General features: G+C 49.5%; 2 protein-coding genes across 4 annotated transcripts; both read left to right on the top strand.

Moving 5' to 3' along the window:
- Window positions 1–747: 747 nt before the first annotated feature.
- Window positions 748–15998, top strand: arfgap3 (ARF GTPase activating protein 3). 2 transcript variants are annotated; one of them, XM_088646023.1, is made up of 17 exons: window positions 748–907; window positions 3638–3756; window positions 4235–4307; window positions 4725–4856; window positions 5067–5153; window positions 5281–5362; window positions 5716–5775; window positions 6010–6045; window positions 6871–6917; window positions 7158–7303; window positions 7622–7753; window positions 8720–8854; window positions 9527–9679; window positions 10300–10423; window positions 12249–12336; window positions 12922–13043; window positions 13637–15998. In XM_088646023.1, exons 1-17 carry the CDS (start codon window positions 839–841, stop codon window positions 13652–13654), a joined length of 1623 nt encoding a protein of 540 aa, XP_088502149.1. In that variant the 5' UTR covers window positions 748–838; the 3' UTR covers window positions 13655–15998. The 2 variants fall into 2 exon arrangements, with proteins under 2 accessions (XP_088502149.1, XP_088502150.1); XM_088646024.1 differs by lacking the exon at window positions 6010–6045.
- Window positions 15999–17351: 1353 nt separating this feature from the next.
- On the top strand, window positions 17352–25588 carry ikbip (IKBKB interacting protein). Of its 2 annotated transcripts, none has more exons than XM_088646019.1 (3): window positions 17352–18104; window positions 19701–19818; window positions 22508–25588. In XM_088646019.1, exons 1-3 carry the CDS (start codon window positions 17893–17895, stop codon window positions 23294–23296), a joined length of 1119 nt encoding a protein of 372 aa, XP_088502145.1. In that variant the 5' UTR covers window positions 17352–17892; the 3' UTR covers window positions 23297–25588. The 2 variants fall into 2 exon arrangements, with proteins under 2 accessions (XP_088502145.1, XP_088502144.1); XM_088646018.1 differs by lacking the exon at window positions 22508–25588 and adding an exon at window positions 20309–21902 and having other exon boundaries at window positions 17360–18104.
- The last annotated feature ends 1207 nt before the right edge of the window (window positions 25589–26795 follow it).

The following is a 26795-nucleotide window of genomic DNA, read 5'->3' as shown; positions in this document are numbered from 1 at the left end:
CCTGCTGGGCTTCAGTGGGTTGCCAGTGGTGAGCTGCAGGCTGATATGGCTGCTGGCGATTGATGGATACCTGTTCAATAAAATGTCACCATGCCTAATACAAAAAATAATCATCTGCAACCAATTGGACAGAGACTGAGCAAGTTTGGAAAGGAGAACGAGTAAAATCTTACAGTGTACAAACCCAGTGTGCAAAGTCACTGTGCAAAGTCTTCTCAAAAAAACCAACACAGCTTTAACTGCTAGATGTGCTTTTACCAAGTACCAAGAATTGAATTATTTTCTTGGTAATTAAAATAATTTTAATTATTCAGCAATTTAGGTGGATGCTGCACATTGGTGGTGGTGGAGGGGAGTCCCCATTACCTGTAAAGCGCTTTGAGTGGAGTGTCCAGAAAAGCGCTATATAAGTGTAAGCAATTATTATTATTATTATTATTATTATTATTATTATTATTATTATTATTATTATTATTATTTCACCTACAGTATGAAAGTTTTGAAACTGTGTGAAAGTGCATTTAAAGCTCAGGCTGTTCTTGTTACTCATATTACACAAAAGGGTTTGTTGTGGTCCAGACATATTGTCAAAATTGATTCCCTTGCTTCTTCCAAGAAACAGCAGAATAAGCTCCTGGGATCAAGGCTCTTTGTAGTTCCCTCCCGTTGTACGAACTCCAACTCCCAGAACCGCCCGTGTGCGCCGTCACGGCCGGCTCGGCCAATGGGGGGCGGAGGAAACTGCCCCCCTGCTGTGACGTGGAGGGTTGATGTGGCGCTGCCGTTGTTTGCCAGCTGAGCTGGTGGAGATTTTCCAGTGTCGGCCACAGGTAGGAAGATGTCTGACCCGAGCAAGCAGGAGATTTCCACGATCTTCAAGAGGCTTCGCTCCGTCCCCACGAACAAGGTAACAGCTCAGGGGAGGTGGGTCCGGCGATTGCTCGCGTATTACTCTTTTTTTCTCGAAGAAAGCTGTTAGTTCACGGAGGGGTTACAGAGCAGGAAGTCTGCGCAGGAGCCCAGTGGGTTTGACACGTCGCAGTTAGGAGCCGAGGCTCTGCCAGTGTTTGGGTAGCTCTGCGACCGACCGCGGGGGTCCAGGACAGCCGGGGGACCTGCTCGCAGCACGCCGGTGGGTTTTGTGAATGTGCCGAAGCGGCCGCTGGTCTGGACCTGGAAACGGGCCCGGCCGGGGTTCGGCCCCCGGGTGGGGGTGGTGCCGTCAGCGGGCCGGACCCCACGCGAGTTCCGTGCCCGTGGTGGTGGGGGTGGTGAACCAGGTGTCCTTGCGTGACGTGGACGCACAGGTGGCTGCGCATCGCCCCGGAGCTGCCCAGCAGCTGGGTTCGGCCAGCGCCTGACCCGAGCGGGCCAGCAGGTCCCGGGACCCGGAGCGAATCCGGAGCGGCGTGGACGTGGGGGTCGCACGATGGCGCAGTTCCCCAGACAGGGGGGCAGCGGGCGGAGAGCGGTTTCTCTCCGGATCAGATCGGTTTAGTCGCCCCTGGCTGTGGACGGAGAGCTGAAACCGGACCGCTGCCGTGAGGCGGGCCCCAGGCGCCCTTTAGACTGGACACGGACACGCTGGATACGGAGGCACCACGTCGTTGTCACGTTATCCTGAACAGATAGGGGGGTTGCTCATTTGTTTTGAAACAAAAACTGTTGCTCGGTGCTCTGTGTCGCTTTATAAACCTCGCGCCTCTCGTTAATCTGGTTCGCTCGTATATAGAACATGCCCGCTATCTTTATAGCGACTTTTCATCAAAGGGTCCAGGATGGTCAAGCCCAGTGTGTAATTAATCCAGGACAGCAGGGTGGACATCGGTTTAGACTCATCTGAAGGACGGTATCTGGGCCTGCACCTGCTGGTCTTCATTCCAGCTGGCCAGCATGACCTCCAGGCAGCCTTAACTGAACTAAGGGGTCGCTTGATTGGAATACTGGCAGGCTTTATTGTTTGGCATTTTCTTTTGCTTGTGAAATATAGTAGATAACAGGCAGCCTCCGTCATGTTAAAAGCTGTGTATTTCCAATTAAGCCTTTTGTGAAGTCAGTGAAGAGTTTGGTTTTTGTAAGTGGGATCTTGCGTTGAACAGATACCTTCTGGGTCTCCAGGACCAGAATTGATGACCCCTGTTTTATAGCAGTGTGCCTGGTTCCAATAGTGGTGCACTGGTCTGTAAATCTGGCCCAGAGATAAGAACACTACTTACTGGTCCACCAGCACCAGTTACAGCAACAACCTAGTGTTCCTTAGACATCTCCCACCCCAGGACTGAGCAGGCCCAGCCTGGCCCAGCTCCAGAGATCTGGTAGCACTGTGACCGACTAGAACCTTGTTTAGGTGAGAGAATATTAACATGCTATGGAGAATTCTTGCTGCTGAGTATGGTGTTATTAAGCTTTGCTTAGCATGACCCTTATTCTTCATGTCCAGACAGACCTTGTTCGGAGTGACTGACCTATCCACGCGCTCCATTGGGTGTGGATGCAAAAGGAAACCACAGGTCTAATTCTGAGTTTCACAATAAAATTAAAACTATGGTAACGAGAAGCACAGTAATACTGGTTAAGGATGCACCACCCTAAAATAAAAAATATTTTAAGAGTAAATTGTCTCTGTTGTTGAAGAGCTGTCATTATTTAACTAGAATGTAGAAGCCGGAGCTCAGAACAGAGGCTGAAGGTGACCTCTCTCCTTCTTGGGCCATTTTAATAAGCTTCCTGGCACATTTCTGCTGGCACCTTTATAGCTGATGTTCTGCAGACGCAGAAAGCCGACTGCAGAATTTCCCAGTGCCTCACTATCAATCCAGCCAAATACAAATGCTTCAAGATGCAAAAAAAATTCTGAACGTAGTAAGAGGAAGTGACATTTTGTTAGCCGTTATCTTGGTTTATCTTGGTTAAATTCTGGCAGCCATGTTAGAGTCATTGTGGATGTCTTCTACTGAAAAGCATGACCAGTGCCAACCTCACCTGGTGTGACTGATGGAGATGGAACACTCTTTAAAAGCATTACGGAAAAAAAGGCTTCTAAATAACTTTGGGACAGTGCACATACTTGTCATGCGCTTCATACAGACAGCGTGACCTTGCTCTCGCTGACCAAGTTGAGATTTTTGTTTTTTTTAATTGTCACACTTGCTGCTGTACAAATTATAATACAAAGTCATGTTTGCAGGCTGACTTCCTGCCTTTTTTCACAGTGCCCGACTCTTGAACTTCCTAGTGAGTTCCTGTCCGTGTTTCCCATATTACAAAAAGAGAATGCTGTTCACCTCTCTCTCGCACTTGCCACGTCTCCAAAACCTGTTCTGGCTGCTGCCTGACGCCCCTGAGTGCTGGTGTCCTAGTGGCTGGTGTGCAGGCCCAGGGGCTCTCCTGTGCTCTGTCCCGCACAGACCAGGCTCTTTATCCGCCCTGGTGGAGGATGTAGACGCTTTGCGCCTCGACCTGCCTCGCTCGCGAGACTGCGGTCTGTCGTTGTTCTGTGACGTGGTTGGTCCGCTGGAGCCAGCGGTGGCTGATTCTGGTCCGGGAGAGAGAGAGCGGGGGGATTTTCTGCAAGGCCAGCAGCCGGCTCACGAGGTCCGTGCGCCCCAGATAACCGTGTGCCTTCTCTTCCTGCCAGTCATGCTTCGACTGCGGAGCCAAGAACCCCAGCTGGGCCAGCATCACGCACGGGGTCTTCCTGTGCATCGACTGCTCCGGGACGCATCGCTCGCTGGGGGTGCACCTGTCCTTCATCAGGTGGGGCCTCTGCGCTGGTGCGTGTTTGCACATGGGTTTGAAGGGTCAGAGATAGAGCCTCCATTTGCATTTAGAAGCGTCGTTGCAGGCTTTCTGTTTAGCCAATTTGAGTTTTTTTTTTACTCCCAAACTATTAAAAGGACGATGGATTGAAAATGAAGTGACCTTTTGGGGATCTAAAGTTATTCAGCCATACGAACTGGTGGTGGTGTAAGAATTCAGTGAAGTTCAGAATACTTTATTCACCTCCACGAGGGCAGTTGAAGAAGGCTCTGTGTTTGTTAGGGGCTTGGCTCCCTGGGGTCCATTCTTACTGGTGAGCTTTGCATTGTTTTATGTATTTAACAAGCCCTGAAGGAGGGCCGTATAGATAGGGTGTCATAAAACCGAGATGCTGTATCTGCAAGATTCCAGCTGTAAGCCGGAATCATTCCCCTTTAAAAGCCTGGTTTTTGAACGCGGCGGTGCTGTCTTTCAGGTCCACGGAGCTCGATTCCAACTGGTCCTGGTTCCAGCTGCGGTGCATGCAGGTTGGCGGGAATGCCAATGCGGTGAGTATTTGAATCCAACTAATGAGTAAAATACTGGCCCCGCTAACACCTCTTCCAGCAGCAGCCCAGCAACCCCCCAGTCTCCCCTCAGGTACTGGCCAGGCTCACACCTGCTGAGCTGCCGTGGCCTGCCAGCGAGTGACCACCTGGCAGAGGGTCGTACGGCAAATGTGTGTCCTCTTGCCCTCTGGCTATAACGGCTGAGTCCAGATGTGTGTGCTCCAAGTCACAGAGCAGTTCTGGTCTGCAGTCTCCTGCTGGACTGAGGTCGAGACAGGAAGACAGTAATGTGCTCTGTGCTGCGAGAGTGGAAGAAGACTCGTTCGTTCCTGTCCCCTCCTGCACTTTGTGTTTTCAGGGTGTGAGAGGGGGCTAGGGTCCATTTCGCTTATTTTTTTCTGCTTTCTTCCCCGCTAGACGGCTTTTTTCCACCAGCACGGCTGCACGACCAGCGCCGCCAACGCCAAGTACAACAGCCGCGGCGCCCAGCTGTACCGGGAGAAGATCAGGACGCTGGCCTCCCAGGCGACCCGGCAGCATGGCACTCAGGTAGGCGTGTGCTCCGGGCCGGGCGGCAGCCCTGACTGGGGCTGCTCCGGCTGCGTCAGTCTCTGCGCAGATCCTCGCAGTCATGACGGTCCCGTTGGGCCGATCGCCTCCATCCCCGGGGCGGGGGTTGATCTCGGGTCCCGTTCCTCGGGCGTCCCGTGAGCCGCAGCCTGGCCAGGGACGCGGGCTGACGTGTCTGTTCCTTTGCAGCTCTGGCTGGACTGCGGGGATCACGTGCCCCTGTCCCCTACGTCCCCGCACAGCAAGCAGGAAGACTTCTTCGCAGTGCACACGCAGGTAGGGGCCCTCCCCAGCCCTCGGCTGGCAGTTCTCATTCAGGGGGTGCGGTTCATGATTTAATGACGTCTGACTCGAGCTGCTTTCCCCACTAAGGTTTTTTTTCCCCCCCCTCCCATACGTATAGATCACGACAGATGACAGACTGGAGCAAACAGATCCCGCGTTAGAAGAGGACCTCTCCCTGGCCGTCCGGGGTGCAGCAGAGGGTGAGCTCCTCGGCCGCCTTCTGCTTAGGGCCTGCACGCAGGCACCGGGTCCTGGGAGATTTGCGGCCCTGCAAGCTGTCAGGCACAGCCTATCAGCTGGCCGTAGGAGTGATCGCCCCCCTGTTAGAGCTCTTGTGGTCATTGTTCATTAAGGCTGAAAATGCTGCTGTGTTAAACCTGTGATCCCTTTTGGAGGTGGTGAAGACAAGAGCTGCGCTCGGCCGCAGGGGGGAAGGAGGTCCTGCACGCTGCTCCCCCAGCGCTGTGGCTCAGAGGCGCTTCGGGATAGTTTGGGGTGTTTCCTGGCGGCGCCGGGAATGTTTCTGACTTGAGCCTGCTGAAATGTTTTGCAGGCGAGCCGGAGCAGGGCCCTAGCGTGGATCTGCTCAGCATGTCTCCCAAGGCTGCATTAGGTAACCTAAGACAGAATAAGCACTCCTGTTGTCCTTGCTTACTAACGTCTTCAGTCCATTGTTGTGTGCAGTTTGCCTGTGTGTAGTGCGATAGTGTGTGTGAGTTTGATGTCTAAATAACATGGGTTCATGTGGGGCTGAAAAGACAAATCTGCCATATTCTGTCCTGAAAGTTGAACTAATACCAGTCTAGTGCTTATTTGTCTGACTGAGACTTATCTTTCCTCATTTTAGCTGACCCAACATCCACAGGACTCGCGCATAGCAAAGGTAGACTGGTAGTTCTTGTAAAACACAGCTCCCACCTCCAGTCCTGGAGGGTCAGAGTCCAGCTGGGTTGACAGCTGAGGCCTGGCCTGTCCGGTTCAGCTGCCGCCGAAGGGCTGAGCTCTCCGGGGCTGCAGGTGTGCTGCACTGGTGTGGAACTAACCTCTGCTGCTTGTCCCCCTGAGTGGATGGCCCTGCCCTGGGGCGAGCGCTTTGCCTACCTCAGTTATTTTGCATTGACTAACGCACAAGGCACCGTTTTTTTTTTAAAATAAAGGATAATTTTTGCTTATGTTTGTCAGTTTTATAGTTCTTGCCTTTTCAGTTAGAGTATGCAAAAAAAAAACATTTTCAAGGAACTGAGAAGTGCAAGCTATCTCAGTAGAACGCACATTGTGACCTAGAGTAAGTGTTCACATTCGGAGGGAGCTAGGAGAACCGTTCCCTCGAAGACCAGGAAAAGGCAGGTCAGGCTCCTGGGCATTGAGGTTACCTGTGAGATATGGTAGGGATGGGGGCTGCTGTCCCACAGCAAAACGCAGCGCTGTAAAATGCGCCTGCTTCCAACAGATGATGGCACGAGGGGCCTGTGTGGAGCCAGGCTCCGACAGAGGGCGGGACGCAGTGCAGGGCCCGTTGGAGGTGCATTAGGGAGTAGAAGAGTCTGTGTGCATCCCGCCTAGTGAGCCGATTTAAGGAAAAATGAGAAGAGGCAAAGGCTTGCTTTTTTGGCAGCTCTTCAGAGCTATTTGCATCTCCCCGCTGTGTGTGCGGCTCTCCCTGTGTCCCCGTGTGCCCCGGACTGACGCTCTCTCTCCCCCCCTGCAGAGAGCTCCTCGCTCCTCAAGAAGAAGGCCGCCCCCTCCAAGAAAACGGTATGTGTGCCACACTGCGTCACATGACCCGCGGGAACTGAGCGCGTGTATTTAAGAGACACGGGAAAGGGGAACGATGAGATGAATGAGATCGTGTGCTTTCCCTTACGAGGAGTCGGCAGTGCAGCTGCAGGTCGGGCTCCGTGGTTCAGGGTTTGTGCCGCACGGCTCCAGACGGCCGCTCCGGCGTGCGTCTGGCGGTGCTCAGCTGGTTTCGGGGGGCTCTGTTTGCTTTCCTAGCTCGGCTCCAGGAAGGGCGGGCTGGGGGCGCAGAAAGTGAGCGTGCAGAGCTTCACCGAGAGCGAGCGGCGGGCCCAGGCGGTGGACAAGATCCGAGAGCAGGAGGACGTGGGGGTGAAGAAGGCCGCCGAGCAGGACGAGCCCATGTGAGTGGAGCCGTGACGGACGGACAGACAGACAGACAGGCCGGCTTTTCCTCCAGGCCGCGCTGGCTGGCTTCTAACGTTCATGTCTCTGATGTCTGTTGTCGCATTACCTTTGCACCAGCTCAGTTGTCTGACATTATGAAACCCTAATGATTGAGAAGCAGTGAACTGACTGCGAGAACCAGGCTGAGGGAGGACTGGAGCTGACCTCTCTCCCCTCCCTTGCGAGACTCCCGCTTGGCCTTGCAGTTCTCTTCAGTTTTGTTTCACACGTGCTTTTTCGGCATTGTAAAGCGTTTGTTTGTGTTGCGTCTCTAGAGTGTCGTCCATGAGGCTGGCCTACAAGGATCTGCAGGTCCAGACCAAGAAGGAGCAGGAGATGCTCAAGAGCCTGGGGGGCAAGAAGAAGGAGCAAGCGGAGAGGCTGGGCATGGGCCTGGGCAGCAGGAGGTGAGCTCATGGGGAGCTGGAGGTGTTCAGTGTTCATAATAATTCCTTACGCTTACGTCGCACTTTTCTGGACACTCCACTCAAAGGTAATGGGGATCGCCTCCACCACCACCAGTGTTCAGCCCCACCTGGATGATGCACCAGTCCACTCCCCACACACCAGCTCTCAGTGGGGAGGAGAGCAGAGTGCACCAGTCCACTCCCCACACACCAGCTCTCAGTGGGGAGGAGAGCAGAGTGCACCAGTCCACTCCCCACACACCAGCTCTCAGTGGGGAGGAGAGCAGAGTGCACCAGTCCACTCCCCACACACCAGCTCTCAGTGGGGAGGAGAGCAGAGTGCACCAGTACACTCCCCACACACCAGCTCCCAGTGGGGAGGAGAGCAGAGTGATGAAGCCAGTCTAGAGATGGGGATTATTAGGAGGCCATGACTGGTAAAGGCCAGGGGGGAAATTTGGCCAGGACGCTGGGGTAACACCCCTACTCTTTTCGAAAAACATTCTGGGATTTTTAATGAACACAGAGAGTAAGGATCTCAGTTTTACGTCTCATCAGTATAGTCCCCGTCACTATACTGGGGCATTAGGACCCACACAGACCGCAAGGTGAGCGCCCCCTGCTGGCCCCACTAACACCACTTCCATCAGCAGCCTTAGTTTTTCTCAGGTGGTCTCCCCTCCAGCTTTAGTGGGCTGCCGGTGGTGAGTTGCGGGATGACATGGCTGCTGGCTATATGTGGATGTGTTCACACTTCCCCCCCGTTACCTGCCCCCAGGCTCCAGGCTGTAAGTCTGAGACCCGATATCTCGCAAACACTCAGTGGGCTGGACTGACTGGAAGGTACGCGGTCTCCTCTTTGGTTCCTGTTGAAACCCCTGTGACCTGCCCCTGCTGTGCGCCTCGCCCCGGTGGGTGGGTGGGCGGGCTGGCGGGCAGGGGGGTGACGAGCCTGCTCTCTTGCAGCGGCGTGTCCCACTCGGTGCTGGCGGACATGCACACCATCCGGCAGGAGGCTCCGGGCGGGCCCCGGCCCGCGCGCAGGGCGTACGTGGAGGACGAGGACGAGGAGGAGGGCTCCCTGTTCTCCTCGAGGACCAGGTAGGGAGCAGGGGCTCGTCGCTGCGGGGCCCGGGGTTCGCCTCTCGACTGCTTGAGAAGCACCGGCTTCCAAACGCCTTTACCGTCGGTTTGAGTTGGTTTTCCACTCGGCTGCACGAGTCTGTCTGTGAACTTGCGAGCTGGTACAAGGAATGCTGTGATGGTCATACACAGAAATAGTTTGAACTGTATATATATGTCAGATTGCCAGGGTTCAAGGTGATTTAAGTCAGTCTTAAAAAGAAGGCAGCACCCAGTTGCACTGAGACTTGACTGTGTAGGTGTTTGGGTCTGCGCCAGTGCCTGCACTACAGAAGGAGCTGGGCTGGTGCAGAGCTCCTGGCCACAGCTGTACGGAGGGTCCCTTTCATCTGGAAGGACATTAAAAAGGAGAACAGAAGGCACTTCCTTGCACTAAAGAATAGATGTCTAGATGGGCCGATTGGCCTCCTCTTGTCTTGTCTGTCACTGTTCTTGTGGAAGTTGGCCCTTAAAATCCTTTGACCTGGTCTGTGGTATTGAGCCACGCTGCAGTCTCCTTCCGCAATTCTTAAAGTGCTATTAGTAAAACGGCCGGTGCCCGCCTGCAGTTTTTGATAGGTACGTTTCTCATGCAACGGTGTCGGCAGAAAAATATTCTTTGTCCTGACCTCTGTGCACCGGTGTCTTCAGAGTGCCCTCGAGATACACGGACGAGCCCGCAGAGACGTCCAGCAGGTTCTTCTCTCAGTGGGAGGACAGCAGTGACTCGCTGTGGAAGAAGGAGAGCAGAAAGCTGGAGCAAGACATCCTCCTGACGTCAAAGAAGCCGGCGTCTAATGACAGGTACAGGCGTATTTCCCCGTTTCAAGCATCGCATCACTGAACAAGGCTAAATGTCCCTTAGCCAGTGGATACCACAGTTAGGAAATCAGTATTTCCAATAATGTAAGACTGAAAGTCCCTCTCTGATGAGTACTGTATTCTGCCAGTGCTCGGATTGCCTGGATAGGTCCTTGTTTCTTAGTCTGTAGAAGGAGGTGTCTTGCTCTTTCATGGTCTTGACATCTCTCTAGTCTGAGATGTCTGTCCCCTCTCATATGAGATGATTGCAGTGTCTGAAACACTTCCATCTCATCCCTGTTTCCATGTCCGGTTTTTCCTGACTTGGGGGCGTATTGTGTCCTGTACTCCCATCCTTGGAGGTGGCTGGGTGCCCTCGGAGCGAGCCGCTCGTTCAGTGTTGATGTTCCCAGAGGCTGACTGAACGAAGTTAACAGTTGATACCCTATTGGGCCCTGTCCACTGCCTGGACAGGACAGCTGTGTAAAACCTGAAGGTCATGCTCACTGTAACCCTCCTTTGGTAATGGGGGGGCTCTCCTTGGCTGCCCCCCGCGTGCGATGGTACTCGTATGCACGCATGTTGTTGTTCTGTTAATCTGTAAAGGCGTCTGCTTCCTGTAGGCCCACTAATCGAAGGAAACCCGAGTACGAGCACGGCGCCCACACGGACGAGGCTCAGAAGAAGTTTGGCGATGCCAAAGCCATTTCCTCTGACATGTACTTCGGGAAGCAAGACAACAGCGAGGCAGGTGTCCCGCGTTTCCTTTTATCCCCGGAGATCGGAGCGCTTCTCCTTCCAGTGGCGCTCCTGCTCTGTCGCGTGAGTCTTGAGAGAGCGATGTCCCTGTTGTTCGGCCTCTTACCGTTCTGGAGGACCTGCTGCACGACTGCTGGTGGTTATTTCAGGAGCAAACTGCACTGTGGCCTCGCTGTCACCCACACTCCCCTCAGCTGGTCAGAGCACAGCTCGCAATGTTCAAATACACCAATGAGAAAAGGTTTGTGAACCTCCGGTGTACTAACAGGAATTCGTTTCTCAGCCTGAACATCGCTGTTTCAGTTAAACAAGGGTTTCTTATACACCTTAAACGCTGCTGCCTGTCTCATAAGCGCCACGTCCATGTTTTTGTGATGCAAGAAGTAGAAAAAAGGAAATAATAAGTAAGCCCCTAATTTGCTTGATAAAATTAAGGGGGTCATTAGAAATGGGTGGCTAGATAAGTGGGTAACAAATAGACCAGGACTGCATTTGGGCATCTCTGACGGAGATAATGATCCGAAACATTGTGTCTTGGACTTGTACAGGGGAGTGGAAACATGCCTTGATTGAAAGTAATTTCAGAGGACCTCCAAAAGAGTAGTCGCTGCTTGTCATTTGATGGTTACAAAACCACTTCTAGACATTAACAGCTCCTTGCATCCACTGTCAATCAATGGACAATATTCAAGGCCAGAGTGACTCTCCCCAGGACTAGCCTTCCTGCCTGTACCATCCTGGAAAATCATCCAGAAAGTCATCGAGAACCCCAGAGCAACATCTAAGGATCTGCAGGCCTCTGTCACTGCTGCTAATGTCCATATTCGGGCTTCAACCTTCAGGAAGAGACTGATGGGACCGGTTTTCATGAGAAAGATGGGCAGGAAGAATCCTTTGCTCCCTGAAAGGATCATTGCTGCTTGTCTCATGTTTGGCAAAGAGCACCTGGATCATCCACGGGACTGCTGGAAGAAGGTTCTCTAGACAGAAGAGTTGAAAGCTGAACTTTTTTACCACAGTGAGAGATGTTTTTGTGTGGTGAAAATCAAACACTTCCTACAGGGAGAATATTATCCTGAGCGTCAAGCTGGGAGGAAGGAGGATCAGGGTTTGGGCCAAGAGGGCTTGTCATCATTGTCATCATTGGTCCTGAGTCATGGGCTGGTCACCATGAATCCAGTGTTGTATCAGCACTGGAGGCGAATGTCAGGCCAGCCAGTCGTGCGCTGAAACAGACGAGCGGAGAAAAAAGGTCACGAAGCAAGACGGTGATCCTTAACATACAAGCATATCTGCAACAGAACAGAAGGAGAAGAAATGTTGCATTTTCTTAGCTGGATGTTGAAATATTGTGGGGGGATCTGAAGGGAGCTGCTCATGCAAGGAAACTTTCAGCTGTCACCAACATGAAGTAGTCCTGCAAGGAAGAACAGGCCAAACTTTATAGAAACCAATGAGAGAGACTGAGGAACAGGAGACATGTGGCTGAAGTCATTGCTGCTGAAGGACTTTCCACCTGTCACTGAATCTAAGGACTCACGTACTCATTCACCCAACAGTGTTTACTGTTGAATCGTTTTGGTGAATAATCCAAATTTGTCGTGGTGTTTAAGATCAATTTTGATAACGACTTTCATGAAGACCCAACTGGAGGTCTAAAATATATGAAAATTAGACCTACCTATGGGGTTCACAGACGTTTTCTCAGCGCTGTGTTTTACTGTGTGTGGTTGAACTGCCCCTGCCAGATGCCAGCAGTAATATTTTGTCTGCGAGCGTCATGAGTACCAACTGTGCTTTGTCCCGTGTCCAGTACGAAGCCCGCAGCCGGCTGGAGAACTTCTCTGGCAGCTCCTCCATCAGCTCGGCGGACCTGTTTGACGAGCAGAAGAAGCAGACGGGTGAGGAGGGGCCTGGGGGGCGAAGGGCAGGGGAGCCAGACGCTCGTGGAGGCAGGGCTGTCTGAGCAGTTTAGCTTCGCACTGGTTTTCGAACCCGTGTCCATTCGCGACTTTGACAGCTTGCGTGCTCTGTTGTACTTCGAGTGCCATTGAACTATGAAGAGTTGGTCAGATGCCGTTTCCAGAGCCTCAGTGAAACGGATCCCAAACAGCTTTCCGAAGAACTAGCTGTACTGGTTAACCTGGATGAAATCCATGTCCCTGTTAAGACCCGATTCCGCTTTGTGAAATGAAGTAATATTTCATTTCAAAACATGACTTAATGTATTTGACTTAATGTATTTCCACATTTAACTCCCCACATCTTTGATCGCAGAATGCAAACAGTTCTATTGAATGGCTATGGTAAACTAAAACAAAATATGAAAGAAGAAAAGCTAAACATTCTATGAGTATTTCAACTTGTAAACTATTTCACCAATAAATGATTGTCGGGGGGGAGAACTAGTTCTGATGTGGTGTGGGGAAGACGATGCGCTGTTGAGTGGAACGTGGTGCTAGTTTCTGCTGTGTGCCGTTTCGCAGGATCGTACAGTCTGACGAATGTCCTGCCCAGCGCCCCCGACATGTCTCACCTCAAGCAGGGGGTGAAGTCCGTGGCGGGACGGCTGTCTGTGCTTGCCAACGGCGTCATGTCCTCCATTCAGGTCTGTATGGCATGAGCAGGCTGCGGGATCAGTCCCTGCAGTGCCTCCTGCCCTGTCTCTGCGTGTTCCTGTTGCTTCTGGCGCTTGGCTCTACACAGGTCTAAAAACGTCTTCTGTCCTGTATTGACGAAAGGTATCGTCAGTTGTATTGTTAAGCGCCTTGGGGCAACCTTGTTGTGAAAGGTGCTATATAAAAAAAAAATTGAATTGAATTGAATAAACGTTTAAATTCCCGAAAACAGCCGTAATCCGCAGGTCTTCAGCCACTGAGGAACAACCGTGCCAAGTTTTGTAACTCTGTGAATTAATAGCTTGTGCATATAAGTGCATGGCCTTTTTTAGTAAATGAAGGTACCGCTCGTTTGTCGAAGAGCGGAGATTGAGGAATGGTGACAGTCGCCATCGATGTATTTGATAAATCTCACTTCAACATAAAATTCGGCCTCAGAGACTCCTGTGCTTTTTAACCTGCGAGGTGGGCTCAGTTAACAGCAGAACGCACTAACCCGTTGTGCCTCAGAGACTCCTGAGCTTTGTGCAGTGGCCCTGGCTCCGTCTGTACGGCATCTTCACTCCTGTGTTCTCCCTTACAGGACCACTACAGCTCGTGAGCTGCAGGGTGTTGGATACTGCGGTCTGCTGGTGCTCCAGCACGGGGCGGCGGAGCGAGCAGTGTGATGCCACACTAGCGTTACATCTGTGTACAGTGGAGTCTGTGCTCGTATACCAATTGTGAAGGAAGCTGCATTCTGAGAAGCAGCAATTATTTTTTTGATGAGTGCATGTGTGTCTTTCGTGTAAACAGGGGGACAAGGTGTTATTGAAATCTTTGTATTCACACATTGGAAACTGTAGTCCTAGAATACTGAAACTGTCAACAGCTTCTTTAAATATACCGAGAAGGTTATCATGTAAGGTTTGGGTTCAGCCATTGCTAAAAAAAAAGTTTTAAAACATCTGGGATCTGTTATGATGGCCTTACCATTAATATTTGACAGCAGAGGGTTTAATCTTCTGTGTAGAATTAGTAAAAAGGGTGGTGCAAGTTTTCTCTGCACCTTCAAAGAAGTCTCTGGTGCCTTTCAAAGATGAACAGGCTGACTTGCCAGCCAGGATATGTGTAGTTTTAAGTTATCATCAAAGTGCACTTAAGAACTTATGTTGTTGTGACTATCAGAAAAATTGTAATTTGTTAATGCGCCTCATTATTCATAAAAAATAGGACATGAACATTGAAGGACCATATATATATATAGGTAATGTACTGTACAAGGTATATTAACTAGGTAAGACTGATGGGAAGCACTTTTTTTTTGTGTTAACAAGATCACATTCACAGAAACACTACAGCTGGTCATGAGCACCAGCTCATGGTCCGTAAAGTCATAAGATTGAGGTTCCCACTTCCTAACTCTTTCTAAGCAGAATTCAACTCTCTTTGTATGCAATCCAGTGGATTTTAGGTTCCAAGTCAACTTACAATATTGCTTTTGATTGCAAGCTTTTTCTTATACTTACAGTAAGCTAGAATTCCTGCAGCTCGAACCTTAACGCAGGTCCTTTGAGTTAAAAATTCAATTGACTATCTTTTGCATAGGATGTGGTCTGGGGTTAGTTTCCTGGGTCAGGGTCCATATAAGGATTTGCTGGCAAGGTCATGCCAACCGGGGGGTGAAGAAGCCACTTTGTTAATGATCACAGATATCCTAGGGTGTAAAAAACGTACAGGGATAAGACTGATGCCAAAGGGTGAGGAAAATGAAATACTCCGGTTTGGAGTTCCCGCTTGTTCAGAGCACCGGAGTGTGTCTGAGCGCCACTGGCTCTGCCGTGCTGCACCTGTGCCATACTGGTGCGAGGGGACAGCCCCTGGCACACCAGGAAATGGGCATTTCTGACCCAGAGCCGGGCACAAGGACCTGGTGGTGTTGGAGAGACCAGATCCTGTAGTAATTGCCGTTTCTGAGGTCCGGTGTGTATTCAGACTGGGCTCTGCTTCCATAGGGTGGATCAGACAGTAGTAGTAGAAGTAGTGTCCTATTTGCGCAACTCTAGAAACAAAAAAGCAAACTTTCATAGTTATGATCTGCACGTTAATTAATTTGAATTTTTTTTTTGTATTCACACTTTAAGCCTCTGAGGGACAGCTTTTGCTTTTTAAACCTGTTATTTAGCAGCTGGTGCTTCACTGTCATAGTTCTTTTTCTTTGAATTCTTGATTTAAAAGTCAGAAGATTTTATTCCTGAACTGTAGGTTTGGCTGTAATCATACTGTATTTAAATGTCATTTGAAGTGGTTGCAGTTCTTATTTGTCTCTGTGCAGTTTGGTTTTCCTTGAAAGAGCCGACATTCCTGCGTAATTTTAAATTTCTCATTAAATGTTAAACTCTTGATCCTTTGTTTCTGAAAAAGCCGTATGGCTAAAGTATCCATCCTGAAGAAATTTACAGATGTGCTCAAAAACAAAGACCATCTGATTTGAAATCGATTTTGTACTGTTTGCAGTGCCTCTGTATTTTGAAAAAGTACACTAAGGGGCAACACATTAAGGCCTTGATTTGTGTAAAGGCTTCCCCCCGCACCCCCCCAACAGCCAGAAACCATAACAAAGATTATATATTTAAATTAATTACTTTGGGCTAAAAATACTAAAAGGAGCCCATTTTTGTTTCACAAACTGCCAAGAGCAAACGATGTGTATGAGGTTGTATTCTGAGCTGTATCTACCACTAGCCTAATGTGCAGCCCATGAGAACGGAGACAGAGGAACACAAGTTGTTTTTGCACATTTTGGCGAAATGGCTAAACTGATACAAGGATAAGTGCCTTAATCTGCTAGGAGAGGTAAAAAGATCTAGACAAGATGCTATTCATTTGTACCTTGTAATTAAGCTAGGAAGATGATGTATACTGAAAGAAATTTATATGATTCAAAATAAAAATCTGTAAAAAGCTCCAGTGTGTTTTCTTTGTGTTCAAGTGATGGTGTTTGTAAAGGTTTTAACAGTCGTTTTCAAGACCTGCTCTTGAAACGAGAGCAGCTCATGCAGTTTATTGAGCTTGTTTGGTCACTTGGTGGCTAATTGATGTCGCTTCTGCGGAGAAGCCGGGGTATCGCCGGGCCGCTTGTTCCAGACACCCACAACCCTTTGTGTACAGCCGTGCCTCCTGTTCTCAGATTCAAATGCACTTTCCACTCGTGTCGTCGGGTTAGTGTCGTACCGTTCGTTCCCATGAAGTCCTCCGGGCTGGCGGTGCCTCTGTGAGAACTCTGAATGCGCAGATCGGATCTCTTTCAGCCCGGAATTGTTAGGTTATTCCTCTGATTCCGGGGGGTGGGATTAAGTCTTGGGAGACCGGCGGTGGAATCATTTAATTCTGCATCTTTCGATTGGCTGACAGATGGCTGCCTCCCCCCACTTCCCCTTGGAGCCTGGCACCCCGTTTCCCATCCTAACCCCTCTTCCCTGCTCCCAGCCCATTCTCCCAATCTCATCACCCCCCCCCCACTCCCTCATGTCCCTTCTCTGGGCCCTCACACCTGGAGAGACTCCCCAGCCGAAACGAAACTTCCATCTAGTTGAGCCGGGTCACTGTTGGCCATATCATCCGGGTGGGGCTGCACACTGGTGGTGGTGAAGGGGAGTCCAGAATAGCACTATATGAGTGTCAGGGTTATTATTTATTATAATATTTCAGTAATGTAATTTGTGTGGGCAGCACAGGGGCCCAGTGGTTGGCGTCGCTGCCTCGCAGCTCTGGGGCTCTGGGTTCGAGTCCCGGAAGTGCTGTCTGTGTGGAGTCTGTATGTGCTATGTTTGCACGGGTTTCCTCCCACAGGGCGAAGACATACTGGTGTGCTAACTGGCTTCTGATAAAACTGGCCCTAGGGCGTACCCTGCCTTGCGCCTGTTGTTTGAGGGCACAGGCTCCGGCTCCCTCTAAGCCTGTACTGGAAAAAGGGGTGAGAAAATGCATGGATTTTACAAGCATTTCATTCTGACCCCATGCATGTTGTTCTTTCCTCGTTTTTCCTTATTGACTCCTACTCCCTCTGAAGATTCTCTGCCCTTCCATTCCAGTTTCAGGTATTGCTCATTTTCTCTTGAGCTCCTTGTCCCTAGCGGCCTCGGGTGCCCGTTTCATTCGGATGAAACCTGTCGGGTCTTTAATAGTGACCTCCGCCATCGGAAGGTGTCCAGTGGTGCTGCTAGCAGTCCTACAGAACAGGGGCGGTGTGCCGGCCTGCTGCGTCAGCACCGTCCCGGGGGCTCTCCGCTTGAAAGCCGAGAATGATGACGTTGGCAACAACCAAAAAAATGCAAAGGCCCCTTTCTGAGCATTTTACTTCCTCCCAGCATTAGACATGTTGGTATTTTGAAGAGTGTCAGCTTTGTAGCTTTTCGTTCAGCGTTTTAATGATAATATTCCAACTGGAACATTGGGAGAAAAAAAATTGATTCACTATTATCCCGAACGCACAATCCGCTAGCTGCGCCACTCCGCCTGCCCTTTCTAACTGACGTGGTGTGGAAAGCGTACTCCTCTTTCCCCCAAAGTTTCCAAACTAGAGGAACCGTCCATTTTGGGATTCACAAAAAGAGTCGTTCAAAAAAAAAACCCGATTATTCAGATTTTGTCTCGTTTTACATTAAAGATATATATAAACCTTCTGGCGCCCAGACTTTATAAAAATGAATTGGCGTTTGTAAAAGTCAGTAAGTTTTCCGAAACCTCGGCAGGCGGATTCGTTTATTTCCCTGATTTGCGCCAAGGAAGGGACTGGTCTTCCAACGCCGCCCAGAGTTTAGGAAGGAGAAATACGGTACGGGGTTTGGAAACCTCAAAATGCCTAGTAATGAGCTGAAACAAAGGAGGAAGACGACGCAAGGAAAACCTCATGAGCAAACGACCGAGACAAAACCGAAGGCCGAGCCGGGGAAAGGGGCTGATGAGCCGGACCGAAACAGCCAGACGAGCGCGGCGTCTCCTCCGTCGGCTGTGGACATCAGGACCATAACCTGCCTGCTGTCCCTGGCGGTGTGCCTGGTGCTCACTTGGTAAGGTTGCTTTCTCGAAAACGTTTAGGAAAAACAAAGAAACAAACAAGCGGATTCGATCCGAAACTTATTTACCGAAGTGCTTTTCTGTAGTGGGAGATGACAACTGTATCGTTACAGTGTTATCAAAAGCGCACAAGCAGTTCTCACGACAGAACGAAAACACAGCTTCTCCATAGCTGGGGTATTATGGATACAATAAAAAACAAACAAGACCGTATATTTGTTATCTTTTTGCCACACACAAGCTGTATCGGCCTAGGTACCCCTACAATTTAATTAGGGAAATAACTGTAATCGATTTATAAATCTACCCTTTTACAAATGCGTGATTTTTTTATGCGACCATCTGAGCTGGGAAACTGCTAAAATGTAAGACTGACCAAGAGTAACAAGATATACTGAAATAGCTGTGCTAGTTTTTAGTCTGTTCCCTTTAAACTGTGTGTGAGAGACTGAGATTGTTAAGGGTGGAGAGGGGTCGTGTCGTGTCGTGTTGGCATTAGAGCCGTCCTTCCCTTCAGACTGTGTTTCGAGGAGGCGCTACCCGGATAGTGCAGGATGCGTTGAAATGTTGTACATTGTGTATAAAACTCGCTTGAATATGAGGTAGTACGGCCGTATCCAGGGGCAGTAACACTGCATCTCAAGGTGCGCGACCAAGGGCACAGCGGTGCTTCACACACCGGCTTTGTTTGTCGTGCTGTTAGACTGGAACCTGGGTGGCCATTAGGGGAAGGGCTGGGGGATTTTAAACCGACGTCTCTTACTATTATTATCCTCAAGGAGCAGGCTAGCAACAACATTAAACTGGGGAGTCTCCAGTCCCGGAACTGGAGAACCCTAATCGATTTAATCAATTATATTATTATGTTATATATGGCCAGCACCCATATCACTCTGCAACTCACAACTAGCAACTCACTGAAGCTCAGCTGGTGTGAGCCTGGTCAGTACCTGGATGGGAGACTCCTGGGAGAGCTAAGGTTGCTGCTGGAAGAGGTGTTAGTGGGGCCAGTAGGGGGGGCTCACCCTGCGGTCTGTGTGGGTCCTAATGCCCCAGGTTAGTGACGGGGACACTGTACTGTAAAAGGGTGCCGTCCTTCGGATTAAACATAAATCGAGGTCCTGACTCTCTGTGGTCATTAAAAATCCTAGGGTGTTTCTCGAAAAGAGTAGGGGTGTAACCCTGGTGTCCTGGCCAGATTTCCCCCCTGGCCTTTGCCAGTCATGGCCTCCTAATAATCTTCATCTCTGAACTGGCTTCATTACGGTGTCCTCCTCCCTACTGAGAGCTGGTGTGTGGGGAGCAGACTGGAGCATCATCCAGGTGGGGCTGCACACTGGTGGTGGTGGAAGGGAGTCCCCGTTACCTGTAAAGAGCTTTGAGTGGAGTGTCCAGAAGAGTGAGAAGATGATTATTATTATTATGATTGAATTTTGACTGGCCAGGAAGGATAGTTTTCACGTCACTTTTTGCCCCATGCTCCTGAAATCGGCTCCAGGCTGTGCTCCTGAGAAAGGCTTCGGGCTGTTCTCTGGAATACACTCTGGGTAGCTGCTCCTCTCACCACAAATCCTGTGTTTATTCCACAGGGTCGTGCTTCTGCAGGCTGCTCGGTTTGCAGACATTGAGGAGAAGTCCAGACTACTGTATGAAAAGGCAGCAGACATCGAGGGCCTGAGCAACGAAATCAGTGAAATCTCCAGAAAGGTAATTTTCTTCCTCCATTAGGCTGGCTCCAGAAGCCCAGCCGCCTTCATGCTTGGTGTGGAAGGTGTTGAACATGTTTAACACTTCAGGAGGCTGGAGGAGAGGCTGCGCTGTGCGAGAACAGACCCACTAGAAAGCTTTGGACTTCATGAGAGGGAGTTTAGCTTCAAGGTGTTTTTTAGTTTAGTTACTGGAGAAACTCCACACATATAAATCAGTTTTTGAGCCAGGACTCTGTATGTGATTTTATTCCTTTTTATTTAAAACCAAATGCATAACATGAGGCGGACATTCAAGTTTCTGAATTGACTAACAGCTGATTGATTCTACAATATAGGTTCTGTTTCTCAGAAACCCTGACGACCGCTAAGCTGGATCTTTTGCATGTGATCTGATGTGTGTTAAGACATCTCAGTGCTGGATGATGATGAATCGCGAACGACATGATGGCATTAAAATAGACAACGCCTGTTTTATGTTGTGGATGCAGCTGGACGCCTCAGAAGAAGACCTCCAGGGGGCGCTCTCCTCCATGTCTTTGGTGGCCAAGATGGATAACGATGTCTCAGGCCTGCGCAGTGTTATTGCTGCCGTGCAGGGGGGCGAACAGTTCGTGTCGCAGAACATGCAGAGCATCAACAGGAGCTTCCAGAATGCGACGGACGTCTGGAGGCGGAGCCTTGAGGGAATCACCCAGGACATCGGGAATCTGAAGTCGGACTCCAAGGCCCTACACAACCAGGTGACCGCAAAGATAAACAAAGCGGAAAAGACAATGAGGTCCATCTCGGAGAAGCTGGAGGAGCTGGAGGACAGCACCAAGCGGAACGCCAGGGCGCTGGAGCGCACGGAGAGTGAGGACGTGGAGGGCGTGGAGGAGCAGGTGAGGTGGAACCGCAGGGAGATCGAGAGGCTGGAGGAGCAGCACCAGGCCCTGGGCAGCAGGGGCCGCGAGCTGAGCGCCAAGATCGCCGAGTACCAGCCCCGCGCCCGGCAGTGCGAGGAGCAGCTGCCCGTGGTGGAGGACGCCGTCCGCTCCATCCTCAGGGTGTCCTCTGAACTGGCCGGCCTGGAAAAGAGGGTGGAGGACCTGACTGTCCAGGTCTTCAACATGGAGGACAACATGCTCAAGGTCGTCTCCGAGATCTTGGAAATCAAGACCGCTCTGGATGCCCTGGAGGTGGACAACAGCATTCTCAAACTGAGAAACGAGCTGGGTGTTATCAAGGAAAAGGTGAGAGAGTTCGAAAGGGCCAGGAGGGAACCACATTCAGAGGAGCAGAGCAGAGAAGGAGCCGTGGAAAACTGACCAAGGACAAGCACGATCAACCTGGTTTCTACTGGTTACCCGGAGGACAAGTACAAGAGCTTTTTGTGGTTATCACAATTTATCACAACCACCATAAGCAGAGTTGCACTGTATATGCAATATATGTGCTTGTCGTAGTGTAGCCTCAATCACAGCTGAGCAGCAGTCATTTTGCTATGCAGTGTCTTCTTTCTAATAAGAAAATATCACTGGTGTATGAATGTATTGCTCACAAACTGCAATTAGCTTTTTTTTTTACATATTTGCCTATGTACCAGTTTGTAAAACTTTATTTAAAGTCCACAAAAAGTTCGGCAATTGTGTCAGAATCATTTTGGATCTGTGAATTAAAGGTGAATGAATATTACATAGAATTTGCATGGCCAGCTGTTAGACAGGCTGAGCAAGACTGCAGTCTCTCAGTGTTGGAGAGGGAGGGAGACAATCATTCAGGACTGGGGTGCTGGAAAAACACTTGCAATTCCAAAGGACCATCGCATTTGTGTCAAAATAAGCCTCACAGCATAGATATCAGATGTTATTCTAAGACTAATTTAGAGTACAAGTCTCAGTTGTAATTTCTCAGGTCGTCATCTTAAGAGGGACTTGTATTGTTACATTGAATGTCTGGGACAAAAGTTTAAAAGTGTTTAATAGCTGCTGGCTGTCCAGTCAGACTGTACACTGAATTTCAACTTAAGCCCTTTGTGAGATTCTTGAGGAATACTGTGATGACATCAAATCCTGTAAAGCTCAAATAAAATGTTTTTCCTAATTTTGTCTCTCTCTTTTCAACACAGAGAATTCATCCATTGTGTGTTTTCAATAAGTAATAATTCATTGCATTTTGTATAGTTAATTTTTCCCAAAAGATTCCGCGTAGACACTTAAAATACAACAGGAGAGGACCCCACTGACGTGCTGCTCCACCTGGGAGACACACAGCACTGCACTGCACTGCAGGTCAGGGGGAATGAGAAACTTTCACCTCAGTTTAAAGTCTCACACGAAGGATGTAACCTCCTACAGCACAGTGTCCCAGGTCACCTGAGACATCGATTTGGAATTTCAGGTCCAGATGGAAGAGCACCTCCTACTGGTCCACCAACACCACTCACAGCAGCATCCTGGTTTTCCTCAGATGTCTGTCTTACTACTGATCAGCTCAGCCTTGCTCAGCTCCTGGGATCTGAGGAGAACAGGTTACAGGAAGACAGCAGCTGTTCTGTTAGGTTTCAAGATTATTTTAGTCTGTGGTTTATCAGTGAAGTGTCTTCTTTTCTAAAATTGCATTATGAAACGGTTATCTGTGCTTTATATTCTTTTTCCGTTTGTTTTTTTACTTTAAAGTGCCTTCTCTTTTCTCTCCTCTCGATGAAGTTTGAAAGTGCCCAGCACCTTCTGACCAAGCTGAAGGGCCAGGCCAAACCGCCCGAAATGGAGAAACTGAAGCAAGACATCGCCCAGCTGACAGAGTGGTCAGCGAGCCTCATGGCGAAGAGAGAGGCGTCGGAGGAGAACCTGTCTGCGCTGTCTCGGGCCGTGGCGCAGATCGAGCAGAAGACGGCCTCGATCACGAAGGACGTGGCTGTGAAGGTGTCTGCTGTGAAGACGGACCTCAGGAGGATGTCCGGGCTGGAGTCGGAGGTCGAGGCCTTGTTATCGTCCGCCCAGCAGCTGGGGGAAAAGGTCAAGCAGGCCGAGAAGCAGATGGTCCAGAAGATCGGGGACCTCCTCGTCGGCAGCATCGCCCGAACGTCCGAGCTGAAAAGCTCCTCCGAGAGGAACTCGGACAAAGTGGACCTTCTCAAGCGGAAGCTTGCAGAGCTGAAGGAGGAAGACGCCAGGCTTTCAGAAAGGCTTTTAAACCTGGAAAGTGGGCGTGCCAGGCTTCTGAAGACCGTGACGTTCGCAAGCGACCTGAAACCCAAAGTGTTTACCATGAGGAAGGACTTCTCCCTGCTGGAGCCCCGCGTGTCAGACCTCACCCTGAGGATCGGCAGGCTGGCCTCAGACATACTGGAGAAGGAGCGGGAAATCGCTCTGCTGAAAGACACCTTTTCTAACTTGACAGTGGTGAAATCAGACCTCCAGCGTGTAAAGCAGCAGCTCACTGAAGTGCGAGAAGTTAGCGACATGTTTGCTCAGGGAAATCAGCCTGGTGAATAAACTCTTATTTCAGCATCGCGTTTTAAAAAACGGCAAAGAGCTGAGCTCAAGAGAGCTTTTGTCTTCTACTCAGTTCTGCTCCGATCTCTACTCTAAGAAAGGGCAAGTCATGGTGTGTGTTAGTGCTAGTCAGCTAAACGAGATCGATTTAGATTGGCCTTCAAACAGTTTTATTGACTGGTTAGGTTTCAGGTTGAAAATGGTCCGAATTAAAACCTTTTCTTTAGATCCAAGACTGTTTTGTATTTTGGGTTTTTGATAGAATGTAGAATGAATTTAGGTGTGTTCCGTAGGAAATAGCATAATGGTAAAGCGTTTTTTTAGAATCAAATCTAAATCTGAATAATTCTAATAGGTTTTGCACATCACATTACAGCAACAAATTATGAATGTGTGAACTGTTTGACGAGAGAAATATACTGATTTAAGAACTAATGGGCTGTGGATGTACTGTTTTGATTTAATTTTAATTTCCCTATTTTGACTGTGGACAGGTTCTGCTTAAAGACCTTTCAGAATATTTTGGCACAGCTGGGGTTGGTCTTCATGCCTTGTGCCTGTGGCTTGCTGGGATAGGTTCTGGCTCCCCGATGATCCTGACTTGGATGAAGAGGTTAGAAAATGGGTGGATGGGGTTAGTCTTAACCACAGGTGGCTCTGTGGCTCAGGATCTGCGCCTGTGGCTGGAAGGTTGCCGGTTTGTATCCCGCGGCCGGCAGAGGAATCCTACTCCGTTGGGCCCCTGAGCAAGGCCCTGAACCCCAGCTGCTCCAGGGGCGCCGTATAAATGCCTGACCCTGCACTCTGACCTCAAAGCTTCTCTCCCTGTCTGTGTGTCTCATGGAGAGCAATCTGGGGTCTGCGAAAAGACAAATTCCTAACACGAGAAATGGAATATGGCCAATAAAGGGAGCTTCTCTTATTCCATTTTAAGACAATGTCAAAAAACGATATGTTAAAATTGTACAATGCACCGGGGATTAATCATTTTTTATACTGTTGAATGTTACAAAAAACATTGTGCTGCCCAGGAATCAGTCCAGAGAAGTGCAGTGTCCCACACTGACAGGCTGCATTAGCAGAACCTTGAAGTGAAAAAAACAGGACGAGGGAATCTGATCAAGGAATTCAAAGACCTCAAGGGTTTTGTCAGTCCTGTGGATTTATTCTGAATCAAAGTGAAACACAAAACTATATGGATGTGCTGTACATTTTAAACCTAAAACAGGAGGCACTTCTTTACACAAAGGGATAGGACCCTCATTTAGCTTTTAACTTCCAGACAAGCGAGGGGGACAGACTGGCCTTCTCTCCTCTGTAGACTTCTGCAAGTTCTCGCCTACTACTGCAGTAAGCAGTCAAGTGCGTCCGTTGGTACAACGAGAGGCCCATGTAATGCAGGCAGTGGTTAGTACTGTATGTTCTTTTCACTTCAGATTATTGGCAGGAGTTTCTTCGTCCCATTCAGAATGTGATTTGTACTGTATTCAGATTTCTGATTTGAATGGGAGTGGGAGGGGAACTTTCTCTTACATACATTTCTTATAGACATTTCAGGATTTTGGAAAAGGAAATGACTTCCGCCAAGAGTTTAGGCAGCTTTATTGGTTCAGTAATTTGGCAGACACTTTTATCCTAAGACACATTTATATCCATCAATCGGGGGTACAGCAGAAGGGCCTCGCCCGGGTTTCAAACCTACAGCCTTCAAGGTCTCAGTCCAGAACACCAGTCCTCCTCTCGGCCCTCAGCTTCCCCACTGCCCCAGTCTGAGAGCAGCCAAGCTTGTTGGGCACTGACCTGAGACTGGATGTCGGCCTCTGGCAGGAGTATTAGAAACAACTGCCTGTTGTAGACAGCAGCTCAGAGGCTCTGTCTGCTTGAGGTGCCTTAACTCAGAAGACAGGAATCGTTTCTGCCCCCACTGCAGGATGTTGCTCTGCCCCTAAATTCAAACCAAACGATGATTCACAAACATCATGTGAATGGAAGAACTTGGAAATTGTTTATAAAAGAGTAGATGGAAAGGTTTTTTTCCTGGATTTTCCTTGACTGTTCTAGACTGATATTCAAATCCCCAGAACTTCTGTGTGAGAAGGGTAGAGAGGTGAAAGTCATTCCTATGACTATCCTGTGATATTAAAGTGAAAGTAATACAGGTGATATTCTGCACTCTGATGTACATCTGTGTTGGGCTTTATTGAAAACGGCCTTAATGAAAACAGTGAAATGGGTTACACAAGGAATAATGCATTATGGCTGAATAAATGAATAAAATATATCGAAAACGAATGTTAAAACCTGATTGATGAAAAATATATTTGACTGTTGTTTACTATGTGTTTCAAATGTCAGCTCTTTAATTATTGTATGTTGAATCCAGGTTGTGAAGTTATGCCAACGCACACACTACGGTTGTGTACGTGTCGCATGTCATTGCTGTGCAGCCTGTCCTGACACAGGGCTCTCAGCAGCCCACTGTTCTCAGCGTGGAGAGGGGCTGTGACTTGACTAATCGGGATTCTGCTTTTGGGGTACCACACCCCGAACGAACTTCCTCTGTCACCGCGTACAGCGATCACCCCAGGTTCCTCCCCGCCCGCCTGCCACGTAGCACTGCAGTCATCAGACACTCAGCAGCCGGCACCCCCCATGACATTACTGCCCCCTGGGCCTCCTCGAATGACATGGCTGTAGGAGAGAGTACACTGGCCATGAGCTGGTCCACAGCTTGATCTGAAATGGTGTTATGCCACTGGACCGCATGAATAGGAGCATTACTTGGAGATGTATTTTGACTGGAATGAGATGTAAATATCTAAATAATTATAATGCAAGATACTTTAGAAAAAGGTTGTCTTGGCCTGGGAGACTTGTGTGTCTGCTGTTTTTTTTTTCTTTAAATTTTCCAACACCTGAAGAACTGGAAGAACCCATTAAACTGGACAGCCCTGCTACAGACACACTGACCCTCCAGGACCGGGACTGGACAGCCCTGCTACAGACAGACTGACCCCTCTGGGACTGGGACTGGACAGCCCTGCTAGACTGGGGCTCTCCAGGACTGGGGGTAGGGACCCCAGGTCTAAATGTTCCCATTTTGGCATGGTACCTTCCAAAGATAATAAAAGGAATATGAGCTACTCTTGAGCTACCCCAGCCCCAGTCCCGTAGGAACACTGTCTCTATCCTGCTGCTGGAAGAGGTGTTAGTGAGGCCAGCAGGGGGCGCTCACCCTGCGGTCCACGTGGGTCCTAATACCCCAGTATAGTGACGGGGACACTATACTGTAAACAGGCGCCGTCCTTCGGATGAGACGTAAACCGAGGTCCTGACTTTCTGTGGTCATTAAAAAATCCCAGGGCGTTTCTCAAAAAGAGTAGGGGTGTAACCCCGGCGTCCTGGCCAAATTTCCCATTGGCCCTTACCAATCATGGCCTCCTAATAATCCCCATCTCTGAACTGGCTTCATTACTCTGCTCTCCTCCCCACTGAGAGC

Source organism: Lepisosteus platostomus, chromosome 9 (assembly GCF_059453375.1).
Source record: "Lepisosteus platostomus isolate fLepPlt1 chromosome 9, fLepPlt1.hap1, whole genome shotgun sequence".
In the NCBI taxonomy this organism is placed as follows: Eukaryota; Metazoa; Chordata; class Actinopteri; order Semionotiformes; family Lepisosteidae; genus Lepisosteus; species Lepisosteus platostomus.
This window is presented reverse-complemented; position numbering and strand designations above follow the sequence as displayed.

What these genes read in the sequence shown, in the direction of transcription:
- ikbip (XM_088646018.1), top strand. Translation starts at nt 17,893, where the DNA reads ATGCCTAGTAATGAGCTGAAACAAAGGAGGAAGACGACGCAAGGAAAA. An exon ending in GTGTGCCTGGTGCTCACTTG is followed by an intron (nt 18,105 to 19,700) that starts GTAAGGTTGCTT and finishes TTTATTCCACAG; the next exon opens with GGTCGTGCTTCTGCAGGCTG. An exon ending in TCAGTGAAATCTCCAGAAAG is followed by an intron (nt 19,819 to 20,308) that starts GTAATTTTCTTC and finishes TTGTGGATGCAG; the next exon opens with CTGGACGCCTCAGAAGAAGA.
- arfgap3 (XM_088646023.1), top strand. Translation starts at nt 839, where the DNA reads ATGTCTGACCCGAGCAAGCAGGAGATTTCCACGATCTTCAAGAGGCTT. An exon ending in CCCGGCAGCATGGCACTCAG is followed by an intron (nt 4,857 to 5,066) that starts GTAGGCGTGTGC and finishes GTTCCTTTGCAG; the next exon opens with CTCTGGCTGGACTGCGGGGA. An exon ending in GGAAGCAAGACAACAGCGAG is followed by an intron (nt 10,424 to 12,248) that starts GCAGGTGTCCCG and finishes TCCCGTGTCCAG; the next exon opens with TACGAAGCCCGCAGCCGGCT.